Source organism: Echinops telfairi, unplaced genomic scaffold (assembly GCF_000313985.2).
Source record: "Echinops telfairi isolate 266 unplaced genomic scaffold, ASM31398v2 ScPeMD7_7469;HRSCAF=8507_1, whole genome shotgun sequence".
Taxonomy (NCBI): domain Eukaryota; kingdom Metazoa; phylum Chordata; class Mammalia; order Afrosoricida; family Tenrecidae; genus Echinops; species Echinops telfairi.
This window is the reverse complement of record NW_022111373.1, coordinates 66,779,255-66,796,781: the sequence shown is the minus strand read 5'-3', so window position 1 is coordinate 66,796,781 and position 17,527 is coordinate 66,779,255. Positions and strand designations below refer to the sequence as shown.

Here is a 17,527-nt window from a genome sequence, read left to right as displayed (position 1 = left end):
ATGTACGTAGACTTATGTCATTATATAGTAATATATTTACATATATACATGCCTATATTTATACCTCGATAAATGTCTTTTGCCTCCTAATTCTTTCCTCTGTTCCCTTTTACTTTCCTCCTGTCCCACTATCATGCTTGACCTTCATTCAGCTCTCCATAGTTCCTCTCAGCTACCTTGCACTTGCTCAAATCCCAACAGACATTCTAAGAGGAGGGTGTAATTTGTTAAATAGCTATAAGGTGTTCTTTACTGGAATAGACTCTGATTGTGGTTGGTGGTGAACAGAAAGAATTATGGCCTTATTCTTTCAGATTCTATTGTTAATGAAATTTCCTTGTTAGATTGCTTATCGCTAGTATGTAGAAACCCATTTAAATTGTGTATGTTGACCTTGTACCCTTTCACTGAACATATTAATTAGTTATAGTAGCTTTGTTGTGTATTTTTGCCAGCCGTGTATCTGGACACTTTTTCTTTTTCTTTCCTGATTTGGATAACCTTTATGTATTTTCATGCTTAATTGCTTTGACCAGGACTTCTAGTAAAATATTAAATAGCAGTGGTCAGAGCAGGCACCCTTGTAAAGTTCCTGATCTTAAAGGGGAAGCTCTCGTTTTCCCTCCATTGAACATAATGTTAGTTGTGAGTTTTTATACATGCCCTTTATCATATTAAAGAATTTCTCTTCTATATTAGTTTGTTGAGTATTTTTATTATGAAAGGATTTTTGTCAAGTACCTTCCCTGAGCAGATTAAATCAATCCTGTGTTTCTTGTACTTTGTTCTATTAATGTGACATTTCACATCAAGTGGTTTTCTAATGTTGAGCTGTTATTGCATTGCTGGACTAGATCTCCCTTGGACACAGTGTGTAACCTGTTGATATGGTGTTGGGTTTCATTTGCTAGTATTTAACTCAGGGTTTTGAGTATGTATTCATGAGATATATACGGCATATTCGTCCGCAGCTTTGTTTTCTTGTGGTTCCTTATCAGATATATGGTTTGCAAATATTTTTTCCCGCTCTGTAGGGAAAATGTTTTCACTTTTTAAAAAGCACAGCAGTTTTTAATTATGATGAAGCTTTATTTGTTGTTTTATTTTTTGTTGGTGATGTTTCTGTGTCACATTTGATAAAACTTTGCCAACTCCCAGATCACAAAGACAAACCGTATCTTTTCTTCTAAAAGTTTTAAAGTTTTAGCTCTTGCTTATTCTTTGATCCATTTTGAGTTAACTTGTGTATAGTATAGTAAGATAGAGGGCTAAGTCCATTCTTTTGCATATTTCCTTGCTCAGGATCACTTATTGAAAAGACTATACTTTCCTAATTAAATGGCCTTTTACCCTTGTGGAAAGTCAGTTTACCATACACAATAGGTTTATTTCCTGATCCTCAATTCTATCCCATTGATCTATTGCATCTTTCCTTTTGCCAGTATTACCCTGTCTTGTTTTTTGTTGCTCTTAAATTAGGAAGTGGGAGGCCGCCAACCTTGTTTGGCTTCAAAAATATATTCTAGCTCTTCTTCTGGGTCTCCTGGACCCCCTATGAATTTGAGCATCGACTTGTCCATATCTACAAAGAAGGCTGCTAGACTTTTGATGAGGGCTGGTGGTGAATATTTTAGATCAATTTGGGGAGAATTGCCATCTAACATTATTAAATCTTCTGATTTATGAACAGATATCTTTCTGTTTATTTAAATCTTGATTTCCTTTCAAAATGCTTTGTAATTTTCAAAGTACAACTTTTTCCCAGTTTATTTTTTAATATTGTATTTTATTTAATGCTATTGTACAGGACATTTTCTTAATTTTTTTCCTGATTTTTCATTGCAAATGTATAGAAATACAATTGGTTCTCGTGTATTGATCTTGCAACCCACAATCTTGCTGAACTCATCCTTGGTCCTAATAGTTTTCCAGCAGAGGCTTTAGTATTTCCCATATACAGACTTTTGCATTTTAAAATCTTTCCTTAGAATAATAGAAATGTCTTGACAAAACCCTTGGAAGCATGTGTCAGTCATTGGCGCTGGCATTTTAATGCCCTGGTCTCCTGGAGTCCTAAACCCAAATAGATTTTTAAGCAATACAGTGGTTATTCGTCCAGCTGTGAAAAAAAGTCAAAAGAGCAAGCCTTGGGTGATCCCCCGGAAGTGGGTTTGGAGCCATACTCTGCCTGCCAAATGGAATACCAGGGTCAATTGTCTTAGATTATTTTGAAGACTTGTAAAATCAGATATGTTGTAGAATCCCTTCCTCACTCTACTTAAGATTTTTCTACTTTGTCAATAGAAAGAGTTCACACATCCTGAAAATTATAAACATAGTGAACATTATTAAAGAACAGTTCCTTAGTCTTTAAACTCATTAAGCTTGCACAATAGCATATTCCCCAAAGATATGGCCTCTTTCCCCCATGAATGCTATTTGATTTAGAAGATGTTACCTCATCACCAAAAAAGCAAACCCCCCCACCACCACTAAAGAAACCCACTTTAAAGTCAATCCATATCAAGTTAGTTTCAATTTAGAGCAACTCTATGTAAGTTTTCTGTCACTGTACATTGTCACTGCACCACTTCTGTGTCGCTGTGATGCCCCGTACCTGGTATTTTCCAGTAACAGCAGGGTGACCCAAAGTGAACAGGTTTAGCATAACTTCCAGACTAAGATCGTCCTAGGAAGAGGGAGTAGGCTATCCCGTTCAGATGAATTAGCCACTGAAAACCTTATGAAGCGCATTGAAACATTGTCAGACACTGAATACTCCTGAGGAGCACCATAAGCAATTGCGAGAATGTTGCATGATCGGGTGGTGTCGGTTGTGCATAGGGTCGCTGTGGGTCGGCACCCACGAACAACACCGTCCTTGCAGAAGCAGACAGCCTCATCTTTCTCCCGTGATGCATCTCGTGGGTCAGCAGCATGGCGCCTACTCCCGAGTGCCACCTGGAGTCCCTGATTCTCACAGAAGACCAATGCCACTACTCCGGTACCCTACGTTAAACTGATCACACCCCAACGCCCAAGTTTTAAGCCCCATCTTGCTTTGGCTTCAACTAAGGAAAGCTAGAAATTTGAAAAGATCCCAGCCTAGATTCCCAGTATCTTTACCTCTTAAATCTGAAGCAGTGAAAACCCAACTTTATCTCTAGGTTCTGAAATGGACTGATATGACGCCGACAGCGTCTCAGGTTTTCTGTTGCAGTTAGGAGAAGGTTGGCTTCAGTGCAAGCTAAGAGATCCATTCTCAGGGGGGTTGGCAGGCTTTTGAATTCTCTGTAAACATTGGCCCAATCTAGTAGTCTTTGCAGCATAGGATGCTGTACTACACATATATAGCAGTATAGAGGAGCCCTACTTACTTGTTTGGCTTCTAATTGGAAGGTCAGCAGTTCCACACCATCAGTTAACCCTGGGAGAAAGAGACTGACTCCCGTGAACAGTTAGTCCCGGAAACTCCCATGGGCAGGTCTCCCCTGCCCTTTGGGGTTGCCTTGGGTGGGTTTGGGTGTTAGCTCTTAAGCAGACATACATAGCTGACAGAGTTTGTGACTCAGAAGATAATGATTAATCTAAGCCGCTCTGGTCTTGTATGTAAAGAGACGGAAGGAAGAAAAAAAGGAAAGGGAAGAAAGAGAAAAAGAGAAACTGTCTTTGAGGAAGCTAGACGTCCCACACGTTCAGAGAGAATCCTCTTGGAGCTGGGTTGTTCTGCAGCTCCTGGTTACTTGTAAGCTGTGGGTGGTTTCCTGGGGTATGTCGGGGGTTGGCAAACTGCCACTCCAGAGCCTTGTGCGGCGGCGCTTTCGGTATGTATATGTGGCTTTGAAGTACGATTCTAAAGGACGCTATTCAGATAATGGTGCTTTTGTTTGTTTGTAAAATATGTGGCTCTCAGATCATGTTTAAATTTTTGTGAGGGACAGTGACTACTTCCAGCTCACACAGTACGTCCTGTGTTCATGCTTAGTCCTCATGCATCATGTTGCCCCAGATGACAAGGCAATGTGCAAACATTTCCAAATCTTGAACTTCCTCATCACGAAACCAAAAACCAAACCAAACCAAAAGAAACCCAGGGCAAACGGGGTTGTCATTAGTTTAACCACAGCTCATTTTCTGATCAGACGTTTCAGTGTAGTTCTGAACACAGACAACAGAAGAAACATCAAACATGTATCCCATCCCCCGTGAAACATTGCCCAGCTCAGAAATTGTGGGGAGATGTCAGTTTCGACCATTGTAGAGAGTAGCCCATTCAGCAGAGCCTGCAGAAGCATTGCTTACGCATCTGTAGTTCGCCAAGGCTCGCTTTCCCTCGGTGATTGCAAGGAATACCCAGGGGGAGAGAAGGGTCTCCTCCCAGCTTCCTCCTAGATCCAGGTTCTTAGTACTTTTGCTGACCTGGGTCTGAAGTCTCGCTTTTGAACACTGGGTCCGTTCCAATGTGTTCATCTGCTTGGCATTTCTGTACCCATCATTTTTTAACTTTCCAAAAAGTAGGGTGTTTTTTTTCCTCCCTATTTAGAAATCAAAAGTATGACAGAGGATTTGTATGGCTCACTTTCCAAGGAGTCTTTGAACAACCAGTTGTCAAATTAGAGTATTTCTGACTTGTTAATTCCCGTGATTAGGAGGAGTTGAGCTTTGGGGATGACATCACATATTAAAGTCTCACCAGCAATGTTTTCCACTTTCTTCTAGAACATTCCTGGAAAGTGGAACTTACAGGAATAATTCAAGGCCATGAGATTTTAACTTGGAATCATAGAACAATATATGCATTCTATATGAACACACAAATTATTCTATATCAGAAATCTGCACTTCCACATTCTGCATCTTGAATTACTTCTTTCATTTAATGTGACGTTTATCTTGTGTAATGGGTGAATGGTTTTTGTGCATCCAAAATGTATTTTGTATGTTTCTTTGTGGATATTCAATTTCTCTTTTTAATTTGAGAAAAAGGAAGAATAATTCACAGTGGATAATTCTTACAACCAAATTTGATAATAATTGCCTTATCGATGTTCTGGCATTCTCCAGGCTACCACAACATTGGTACGTGCATCTTTAAGTCTAGGTAAAATTTTAAGTGAAATTCGTAGATTAGTCAGATCAACTGCATACAGTTCTTATTTAGCCTTTCTTTAATACAACAGGAAGAGCCCTGGTGGTGTAGTAGTTACATGTTGGGCTATTAGCTGCAAGGTCAAAACCCTTAAGCTCCCTCATGTCGTCACAGGAGCCAGATGGGGCTTTCTACTCCCCTAGAGTTGCAGTCTCAGCAACTCAGAGAGAGCAGGGACGTTCTACTCTGTCCTGTAGGGTCCCTATGGGTGGCCATTGACTTGATGACCGTGAGGTAGTTCCAGAGAGGAGCACTGGTCAGTAGTTTGAAACCACCAGCTACTCTATACGTGAAAGACAAGGCTTTCTGTTGGCTTAAAGATTTACAGCCTCAGAAACCCAGAGGGCAGTTCTGTGCTGCTCCATAGGGCCACTCTGCATTGGACTCTACTCCCTGGCAGTGAGTCTAGTTTTTTTGGTTTAGTGCAAGAAAAGACTGGAGCCCTTTCCAGTTGATTTTAAAGCTGGATCTGGAGCCAGTGAAGGTGATTGTGATAAAGAATTTGTTTTGAGTAGGGGTGACTCAGTGGTTTCAGAGTGAAAGCAAACTTCACATTACAGGGGAAGAGAGAGTTTAGTCTTGTAAGCTTCTGTAAATCAGAAGTTTCACAGCCCAGGGATTGCCTGTAATTGCTTTGATGAGCTTATGCATGGGGTTTAATAGGAGACACTGTCAATTTATAAAAAGGATGCTCATCTGCCTGTAGGGCATCTATCCCATAAATCTGAAAATATATTAAATTGTTCCGGTATCAGAACATGGGACGACAGTTAGAAGACAAATCTTGTCCTGTGCTCTCCCAGAAGGCTTTGCTTCCCCCTCCAATGCGGAAACTGGTTCTGGCCTTGAGGTGCTGCTGAATTGGCTCCAATGCCCAGCAACCCTGTATAGAAAGAAGGGACCAAGCCTGGCCTCTTCCGGGGCCACGGTCATGACTGTTGGAGCTGTGATGCACAGACAGAACCAAACCACTCACTGACCTCGAGTGGGCTCTGACTCCTAGGGACTGTCTAGAACCACCCCTGTGGGTTTCCAAGGCTGTAAATCTTAGAGGGGAGTAGAAAGCCTCATCTTTCTCCCACAGAGACCTGGTGGTTTTAAACTGCTGACCTTGTGGGAAGCAGCCCAATGCATAGCCCACATGCCCCCAGAGCTCCTCACCATAAAAACAGAGAGGGAGCGTTTATTAAGGGCTTAGGACTTATTCGTTCTGGTTGGGTCGCCTGCTGATAATTTGCATTTTCTACCCCCTATACGGAATTGAAGTCTTCATTTTAATGAGATTCCCCAGGTGATTCGTAACTGTTTTCTTTGCGGTATCTTGGTTTGCTCTTCGATGTATGTCGCTGTTGTGGATTCCCATCACGTGGGCTGGGCCTCATGTCGGCTTCAGTCGGGCACAGTGGAAGGTCGCCCCGCTCGTGCCATAGTTACAGTGTGGATCTGCTTTCATGTAGGTATGTTTGGGTGTGTTTCAGTCCATCTCATTTGGGGCTTCCTTGGTTTTTGCTGGCCCGACCCTTTAACAAACATGATTTCGTATTTTTAGCCATTTTGTTCCTGATGACATGTTCCATGCAAGTCTTGCCATCCTTGCTTCTACAGTGTATTCATTCCAGGTGCGATTTTTCCAAGACTCGTTTTGTTCCTTCTTCTGGTATTGTAGTCAATATTCTCTGCCGACACAAGCTGACGCGTCCATTCTTCTATCGTCTTTTCCCATTGTCTTGTTTTTGCACGTATGTGTCCAGTTGCCATTGAATCGATAGGAGCCTATTAAAAAGACTATGGCTTTGGTCATAGGACTCTTGTGGCATAGTGTTTATGCACTGAGTTACGAACCGCAAGGTCAATAGTTCCAGTTTTACCAGCCATGTCACTGGAGAAAGGTGAGGCTTTCTATTCCTGAAAAGAGTTACAGTCGTGGAAACTCACAGGGGCAGTTCTACCTTGCCCTACAGAATCACTACAAGTCAGAATTAACTTGATGGCAGTTAAAAAAATTATTTTTTATGCCTTTGGCCAGTTTCACTGTAGTCATTAAAGTAACAACTTTGTTTCTTAGGACTTTAAAGAGGTTTTTTATAGCAGACTTGTCCAATATAATATGTCACCTGAAGTATTGTCTGTCGCTTCTACAGATTTTGAGAAAGAACATTCTTGTAAGAGGTGAGCTTCTTTCTGTGTTATATTTAAATTGTTGCCCAAGACGTCTTTCAGGATTTCTCACTTCATGCACAGCAGGTCTTATCTTAACCCTGGGGGCAGTGGGCTTCAGCTTACATTTACTGTCATCTCTTGAGGCTTGTGGCTCCTGCTTTGATTCTTGTGGTTACTTGGTCCCTTCCAGGTGCTTATGCCTTGAGCAGGTTGATACAACTTATCATAAATATAATACAAAGTTATGTTTGTTACAAATGAATTGAGACTCCTCTTCTTGATTGAAAGATACATTTCTGTAGAGCAGTGTTTTTTCCAAACTCTTCCGTGAAACAGACCCATGAACTTTTAGTAAGTTTTCTATGAGAAAAGTGAGTTCCTTGGTCACATGACCTAGAGAACCACTGCAGACCATAGCTTCCTGCTGGGAGCTCACAGTAAAATCACTGTAATAATGAATGTGCTGAGAAGCTCGGCAGAAATGAAACCGAAAATGTTATGTATTTGCCTTCTAAGGGCATTTGTCTGTGGAACTCCTTTACTTTGAAATATCTATTCATATCTCAAAGACTACTAGTTATCTGTCAAATACAGTTTCAGAAATGGTTCTTAGAACTTGGATCATAAATTAGCTACCATCTCTATTTTCATTTTCAGCAGTAGCTTTTATTATATTAATTCTGATTGAACATCAGGCCACTTGAACATATACTGTTACCTAGAAAATAAGATAATTTGGAAAAGGATAACAATAATGATTGTACAACATGAAAAGTATAATCAATGACACTGAATTATACATGTAGATGTTGTGGAATTGGAGAATGTTTTGGGGTATATATTTTTGCCACATTTAGAAAACATAATAATTACATGAGCAACATGAATACAAGGAATATGTTCTAGAATTAATGTGGTGATAACTTTACAACTTGTGTGGATATGATTGAATTATTGAGTTGAATGGTATGTAGATGAAATACTGATAAAACTGTTAAAAAAAAAGAAAATAAGTAACTTGAAAGGATTATCTGATTAAAACTATGCAGCTAATGAACTCAAAGGAGAATTGGCAGGAAGTTATAATTGCCAATCAGAGGTAAAAATGAATGTTTAGAAATCCAGAGCACATATGAAGAAGCAGTGTGGGAGCTAGACCTGCCCTCTGGCTATACACGGGGGATGGAAAACCCACCTCCACATCTGTCCCACGCTGGTTCCTGTGAGGCACAGTCAGACATGGCCTCCGTTCTCTGTCTGTCTTTATCGTGATAGGATCTGTCCATCCCAGGGCACCTTACTTTTCTGCTGGGTTCGCTGATCCATTGCCATGCCACAGGACACACAGACAGTACTCACAATTATATGGTTTATTAAGGAAGCTAACAGGTTTCAAGTCTAGATAATTGAAAAAAAAAAAAGAATACAGTTCATTGGTCCACAGTACCTCCTCTGATACGGATGCCAGAATGACCTGGCACAAATCTAATTTTTGTATGATGCCAAAGGTGATGTCTTTTTACATACATTTCCCCTATTTCATTTCCAATGTGTGAACATTTCTAATGACATCTACTTGTCTTGAACACCCTCCACATGTTGTTGTTTAAAACTGGGAAGTTAGTTATCCATGACACTATGTAGTTTTTTTGTTTGTTGGTTGGTTAGCCCTTTAGTCTGGCCTTCGGGCTCTGCATTGGGCTGCTAACTGCATGTTAGCAGTTTGAAACCACCACTTGTCCAATGGGAGAATGCTGGGTGGGGCTTTCTATTCCCATAGAGAGTTACAGTCTCAGAAACTCACAGGGGCAGCTCAACTTGCCCTGCAGGGGCAGGGAAGAAGAAGGAGATGGAGAAGGGGACAGAAAAAAGGAGAAGGAGGGGTGAGAAGAAAGGGCAAAGAGGGGAGAGAAAAGACAGAGAAAGAGAGAGGAGAGTGAGTGAGGGCTCTCTTCATTTAAAATCAGTACATCTTCCATCTGGATTAAGCCAGGGGATGATCCAAATTATGCGTGCTCATTGTGTATCTGTTGTTTAATATACCACAGACTCAGAGAGTAGCCTCGATGAGATGGGAGCAGGACGTGTAGGTGCTACAGTACTGGGCTATCAAAATTTTATCTTCTTCTGCATCTCATTTTTCACATCTCCACCTGCCTGTCATGTTCAAGGGAATGTTTTCTAATTCCACTTCTCTCTGTTAGTTACTTGTGTGCCTAAGTGAGAGGCATCATTTAATTTGAAGCATCATTTCAGCACATTGTTATTTGATTCTCTTGGTAAAATTAAACAGACCCTATGAGTTAACAGATTATGTTATGGGAATAGGCTGGATTTAAGAATATGCTCCCTGCTACTTGGACCTGGTGATGAATGAAACAAATGCCACCTTTGCTTGCTAATCATCAACCAATAAAAAAGTCACTTGGACTGAGTTAGAGCTTTGTGCGAATTACAAAAAGTGGTCACGTCTTGGAGGATTGTGAATGACACCCTCTCAGGGTCGAGAGAGTAGAAGAAAGGGGCTGCTTCCTGAGGTTCCTTTAGCTAGCTGAGTGGGAGCTGATGCTAGCTCCCAAACACTCCTGGACCCTGTGCTACTCTGCAGTGCATGGTCCCCATAACCCACATGGGAGTTTTGCCTCTAGTAAAGGCAGACAGGCACTAGCATTCTGTTCTGTTTTTATCCCTCCCCATCTTCAACCTTTTCATTGTTTTCTTGCTTTGTTTTGTTGATTGATTTGGTAAAAGTTCATCCATTTTGATGATTGTGTTGGTTGTGATATACAATGAAAGGGTTCGAATGATGATCATTTGATTTTAGGCTAAACAAAACGAAATAATCTCAATGGGAGCTCAGTACACCTTTCCTCTCCCAGCATGCAATGTATGTACATACATTGTAAACTGTTTCCTTAGAGAGAAAAAAACATCTCCTGGACAGAAGTCCACGAAATCACTTGGAAAGCCTTGCTATTTCAAAACAATTTCTTTATAGCCATATCATCAAATGACTTCTTGTGTTTCCTGCAGGAAGAACTGTGAATTAAGTTATTTATTATTATGCATCAAGAATAATTGTAGTTAAATGGTATCTTCTACACATGTCTTCTACTTTAGAGTGTCAGGAGGATGCTACCAGTTACATGCTCAACTACTACCTGAAACGGTCGGTGTCTGAGCGCACCTAGAGACATTGGGGGAGAAAGCCCACCATTGAAACCCAGTGGCCTGTAGTTCTGCCTTCCCCCCTGGGGTTGCTTGAGCTACAGTGAATTCCATAGCAACTTTTCAGTTTTTGTGTTTAGTAATATACAAATAATAAGGGGATCCATAGTGAAAACTTTTTTGTTGCTTGGCTCTTTCTAGGTGATGTGGTCCATATCACTGCTCCTGATAAATTCACCTTCGAGGAAGCAGACGCAGCGTGTGAAAGCCAGAATGGCCGGCTGGCGACGGTGGGAGAACTCCACGCTGCCTGGAGGAACGGCTTCGACCAGTGTGATTACGGTTGGCTGTCAGATGCCAGTGTGCGCCACCCTGTGACCGTGGCCAGGGTCCAGTGTGGAGGTGGTTTACTTGGGGTGAGAACCCTGTATCGTTTTGAGAACCAGACAGGCTTCCCTCCCCCTGATAGCAGATTTGATGCCTACTGCTTTAAACGTAAGTGTTTGAGAACTTTCTCCCTCTTTTTAAAAAAATGACAGTGTTTAAATATTACTTTGAGCACTTATGGGCCATGCAGATAGGTTCCAGGTCTTGCACTGTGTGCATGGGGGTGGAATCCACTCAATGACTTTCAAGAGCAGGCAAACGGCAGGATAATGGCGCACTTAGAACAGCGCAACTTTTGACCAATGGGTTTCTTGAGGGAATGAAAGGGCAGTTGCTGATCTTAAGGGTGCCCCAGTGTGCCTAGAATCACATCGAGGGGTGCTCAGTAATTTCCTGTTATCTGCATCCCTTAAATGCAATTAGACGGTTGGTGCCCTGTCCCGGGGGCATGAGTGGTTGCATGAGATCCTGGAAGTTTGCTTATCTTGTTCTTTGGATGCCTCTCCTCCTTTGAAATGGTGGGGGATTTAAATACCAATGATGGCAGGTGAGTATGGGGGTTGGCCTTCATTTTTAAGTTATAGTTAAAAATGAAGCATGCAAAAAAAAAATGAAGCATGCTATGAATAAAAATAGCCACTCATTTTTTTATTTCAGATAATGGAAATATGCGTCCTCTAATGACTTTACAGTATTACAATGAAGTAAAATGTATAATCCTTGCAAAGTCTAACTTAAAAAATACCTGCCATTAGGTTAACTGTTTAAAGTTAGTTTCAAGCAACTTTTCTCAACATTTATAATCTCATTATTTTCAGATGACCTAGAATTGTAATAACCATGGGCAGCTTATGGAACAAGGAAATATTCTAGAGTCTTCCTATAATACTGTAGGGTCTATAGTGGACTAGCTTAAAAATCCTGGCAGCCTTAGGTATGTACAGGATGGAGATCTGGTAAACATTTAAAAGTAGGTTTTCAAGACACTTTGTAGTAGCAATGTGGTATAGTAGATTATACATTGGGCTGATAACCGCCTAGCTCAGCCAATCAAAACCACCAGTGGTTCCACGGGAGAAAGACGAGGCTTTCTACGCCCACAAAGAGTGACAGTCTTGGAAACGCACAGGGGCCAGTTATACCCTGTTTATGAGTCAGAATTGACTCGATGGCTGTGAGTTTTGAGTTTCACAAAGTTCATTGTAAACTGGAATGAAAGACAATGGGATTTAGTTAAATATACCAACTGAAAAGACACAGAGCTTTGATGTCTAAGCAGTCAGCAAAGAAAAAATAAGGACAAGAACTAAGAAATTGCTGCCTGGATTGTCTCCCTTAGACTCAACTTTCTGAGTGTTCCAAGCCACCTGTTGTGTGTTCCGTTTGAGACAAACTAGCTGATCTAACAGGGATCACTGAAAAGACTCACTCCCCACCCCCCATCTTTTTTGTCTGTAGACTCTGAAACAATAGACTCATCCTTAAGTATTTCCAAGGGAGAAAAACTGACAAAAAACCTTCTTCCTGAAAATAAAACGACGTGTGTCCCCATAGGCTATGCTACCTTAAGTAGTTCAGATTCTAAAAGCAATTACACATGTTGATTGATAGGATTAAGGAATAAAATAGGGTTCCCAACTAGTTCATTCTGGTTCTATCTTTGGCTGAGAACTTGTATTTCCATTCCAGATAGACTCCCTCAAAATCAATGTTTTCAATAGCTTCCCCAGATGATCCCTATGGATCCCCAGGTGATGCTTATGTATATATAATATGTATGGGTCCCTTGTGCATATGTAGATCCTGATTCAGGATAGCTGGGGATAAAGGACAGATTCTCAGTAGTGGGTTGAACCAGAATGAATTTAGTTGGGAACTCTAAAACAAATTTCATATATGGCAGGGTTAGAAGTTGGAAAAATTATTCATTTCAACTGCCTTGCTTGATTATATGCTGTCCTTATAAGGGAGCCCTAGTGGAGCAGTAGTTAAAAGCGCTTGGCTACTAACCAGAAGGTCAGTGGTTTGAACTCACTAGCTGCTCCACGGAAGGAAGATGGTGGCAGTCTTTGCCCACGAAGCGTCACAGCCTGGGAAACTGTACAGGGCGGTTCTACTTCACTCCGCACCACGCGCGGAACTCTTCATGTTGGATGACAGTGGATTTGGGTTTGGTGCTTGAAAAAACTAGCATTAGGAAACATTTAAACAATATTAAAAAAATAAAAATCTAAACAATATATTTTCTCTCCCAGGGTAAAATTTAAATCAAAGCCTCTCTATAGCCACAAAAAAGAACTGTTACAAATTCATCCTGATGTGTTTTAAATTATGTATTTAAATGAGGAATTCATATGAATGTGGGAGAAATAAGTCACGTGACTTCCATTCAAGTAGGATCCTCATTAATTGAAAGACTACTGAAAATGCAAACAGAGAAAGCATAGGTTCTTTTTTTTCCCTCTTTAATTCATTTGACTCTAGATAGGAATATAATGAATTAGGTTTTTTTTTCTTTCTCAACTGAAGCTACATATTCAAGATCTTTATTCATTTCTTCCATAGCTAAGATGCTCTCATATTCAAAATCTATTCCACATATAAAATAATTAAGAATATTTAGAACAGAAGCACACAATGTCAATAATTAGCCTAAATTTAAAATTAACTTTTCAAAGACTCTTTTAATATGCAATGGAGCTTTAAAAAGTTTGTGGGAAAATTGAGTGAAAAGATAATGGAATTTTCCAGGATTTTTTTTGAAACCTCTTCATGTCTTTTAAAGAATTAAAAAAAAATTCACATTTGTGACTGAATTCTATCATATAAAACAAGTGAGGGTTGTGCTCTTAGTTACCACTCCAAAAAATATTTTCAGAAACTTGCTTTAAGGAGTTACATGCATAAATTAAAAAGTATAACCATATCATTCTGTTCACTGCTACTGAGTGTGGCATTTTGTAGGCCATCCTTGGTGTCTGAATAATGCCAAGACAAATTTGGCTATAATTCCCAATCCTTAAAGGGAATAAAACATTAAAAATTACTGAAATAGATGAAGATTAGAATCTCTTCTTGCGTGGCAAAGCCAAATTGATTTAAACAGATAAATTGGTGACTTTGTGGAACAGTTTCCTTGCACATTTTCCCTTGATGATGAAACTCAAATGCACATATTTTATTTGACCTCAATGTTAATCAAGTTATATGAAAGTGAGAGAGTTATAAAGGACTTTGAAAGATCTTCCTAGTCATCCCCCAATTCAAGGGACTTACAGACATTGATTGCTCATGAACATTTCCCATTAAATCTTATCAATGATCTCTAGAGAAGGATTTAGGTCATGCGTCCTGGGAAACCCATTCTTATATTCTATGGCCATCATTGTCAGATTGCTTTTTCTCATCTGAATGAGCCTTGGAGTGTGATCCCATTTTTTCTCTACAAAGTGGGGAAATAGTCATTTCTATCATGGAACACAAGCGTTCAGCTGTATCTCAGAGCCTTGACCAACTGAAACACTTTCCTTGTTTGGATTGTGCCAATTCTAAGCCCTAATTATCTGTGTGATCTCCCTGGGAACCTCCGCTGTTTTTCAGATCCTTCAACTTGATTTGTTTGCAACTAAGAATAGTAGTCTAAAGGGTACATTCGTCCCCACCAGGGAATATGCTATATTACGTCCATAGTATCTCACTTCTGCTGTTGGCCTGCCGTCTAAACTATAGTCAGTTTATGATCTTTGTGTGTGCGTGTGTGCTCCAGATCATAATCTGACCATAAGTGCTGAAACTCTCTTTCACTAATTGTTATTTCAGGAATATGTATTTCTGGGCATTAGAATGGAATCTGTCAGCATTCCGTCACTCATATAACTTTTAAAAGATAGCTTGCCTTCTAGTCCCATTGCTCCAACTTCACCCTTCCCTCCACCGTGATCCCTGAATCAACCTATTGAATAGCCACCCTGTTGATAACTTCCCAAGTTTGCATTTATTTATGTCTAGCAAACTTAATGTAAGAGAATCAATGGAAAATGCGTCATCTGGCTTTAATGTAGGCAGGATGGGTATGAGTTCAATTGACGATCAAGCTGCTAATAGAGTGTTTATATGTTACTAGGGAACTCTGCCTCGTGTCTCGTAACAGAGGCACACAGAAGATAGTTCCTAGGACATCAGTTACCACAAGTCGAGTGATGTGGAGCAGCTGTGTGGCAGGCAGCCGCAGTGTTTGCAAGAAAGCATTTGGGGGGACTTCATTTCTCAGTAATGAAGATGAGGGGCCACTGGCTCTCCAAGACCAAAGCTTCCTTCCCCACGTGAGCGCACCTGCAGAGGCGCGCAGGGCGAGTTCTCGGGAGTTGTGCGCGTTGCCACCTTTGCAAATGTTACCATTCCTATAGTGGTATTCATGTCGCAGTCATCCCTTTGGAGAGGTTTGTGTTTGCAAAAAGGATCGTCCCTTCGCCCACCATGGCTGAAATGAAATGTCGCAGATGACCATCAGCTTCCCTGGGCTGTGAGGCAAAGCAGTGGTGACGTTGATGGAAAGCCATCCAGCTCTCAAAGGAAGTCTGAAGTTTTTCATACCAAGTCATAAAATTACTTACATTAATTGTAAGCTGACTTTTTAACGGAGTCTAACTTGATGGAAAAGCCCTGTTTCTTAAAAAATAAAGTCCTATAAAGTCCTGGCTTAGAAAAGGGGAATCTCTGGACATACTGTTCTCACTTCACCACTCTGTGGACAATCACAGAAGATAATGCCAAACTGGAAAGTAATAATTGGCAGTGATATACATTTATTTATATATTTTAACAGCCCAAGTCACTAATTTTTCAAAGGCTGTAGAGCTATTTTCTTAGCACGGGAAGGATTTGGTAGTACAGTACTGAGTTGGAACATTAAGGAGACCTAATTCACAGACCCTCGTTTGACCCTTATACAATACCACTCCCTTTCAGTAATTTCATCAGCTATGGAAATACTTGGAGGGAAACCGTGAAATTAACTTTCTCTTTATTATTGATAATAATATGATTAAATTTTCTCTTCAGTAATTTGCTAGGTGCTTATATTATGCTTCCATGGGAACTTTCTCTATACCTTTCTTTCACTGTCTCCCTTAAGAATGAAGTTATAGGACACACTGGACATTTGGCGGCAGTTAAATGAGGTAACCACTATAGAATTTCAGAGAATAGAGAATTGAATTAAAAGGAAAATAGTTAACCACCTTTCAGGTCCTTACTCTTTTTTTTTTCTTCTCATGCCAATCAAAACAGACTGAAGTTCCAGCCAAGATGTAAAAAAGGGGCAGGACCTCTTTTCTGAGAAAGGGGCAAAAGGGGGTTATTTATCATTTAAAAAAAATTCAAACCTCTTTTTTATGTTTAGCTTTCTTTAAAGATAAACATAAAAATAGTGACAGGCTGGAGGGAATATTTAAATACGACATAGTATAAAAGGCCACTGAGTGTTCATTATGAAAATCATGAACTTGGGCTTTAACAGGGTCTAGAGATGGCCACAGCTAATAGCAGCTCATGCCAGTAAAAGGTAAGGAACTTATTAAGTTCTGACACAGCAAATTGAGTTAAAAGGTGCCTAATTTCATTTTCCAGGGCCTTATTAAAAGTAAGACACAAGATATTATAGACACTACAGCTATCAGAATTCTTAGGGATAACAGACATTACCCCGACAGCTCACTTTAAATCATGTAGGTGTTAAAAAACAATGGCTGCAGAGTAGGTTTTTTCTCTTTGCTTAGTGGAAGGTAGGGTTTGATTTTCCAGAGTACTTTTTTAAGGAAAGCTTTATGTGCTAGCTTGCTGATGTTTTCCTTATGTTGCAAAAGAATCTCATATACAACACTCAACTTCTACACATAAATTAAATTTCTTAAAACCAGTCAGGCTCTTCTTTGGCAACCTGGAGGCATCCTATTGTAGCAAGTTATGAGATCACACGTTACCTGTTCTTGCCTGAGTCTATTCATTCTGATGTCCAGGGTTCTGTCTGGCTATTTGTAATTACAGGTGTAAAATATAGTGTGTGGGTATGCTACTTCCTATTCTACATTTATGCTTCATGCTAAAGAAAGCCTGGAACCAATACACTTAAGAGTTGCAAACATGGCATGTAGAACATGGAATAAAAGATAGAATCCTGACAGATGTCAAACAGTCTCCGACAGAAATGCTTTCAAATCTATTACAAGCAAGGCCACCCTCCTACAGAGTTGAAGGCACATGAAGACAAATGTTCAAACACCTGGAATGGAATGAAGAGTGGTATTTAGAAGTTTAATATCCTGTTTTCATGAAACCCTTCGCATGATGGAGTGTGTAATGGCTTCTATGGAGCTCGGTTACATTTGATGTGGTTTGGGGTTGCTTTGCAATCTGAGACGTGCCCTCTCCTCTGAGACGTGATCGGCTTTAGGACAGTGTGTTGAGAAAGCTCGGGGCGGGCTCCTGAGGGGTCCAGAAGAGTAGCTCCAGGTTCGCCTGCTAGGTTTCAAATTGCTGCCATGGTTCCTGACAAGTAAACCCATGTGCTGTATTCAAATTTTGAAATTTGCATTTCTTGAAAAATATTTTCATATTAAAGTTATGTTTGGGGTTTTTTTTGAAACCAAGAACAGCCATTCACAC

At 40.2% G+C, this 17,527-nt stretch overlaps 1 protein-coding gene across 1 annotated transcript in view; it reads left to right on the top strand.

Annotated features, from left to right (window-relative positions):
* The window catches only part of VCAN (versican), a 117,666-nt gene that overhangs the window by 31,802 nt on the left and 68,337 nt on the right, over positions 1 to 17,527 (top strand). Inside the window, exon 6 of the mRNA XM_013004896.2 lies at positions 10,679 to 10,972. Within this exon, the coding sequence (XP_012860350.1) occupies positions 10,679 to 10,972 (294 nt within the window). The remainder of the gene's footprint in view (positions 1 to 10,678; positions 10,973 to 17,527) is intronic.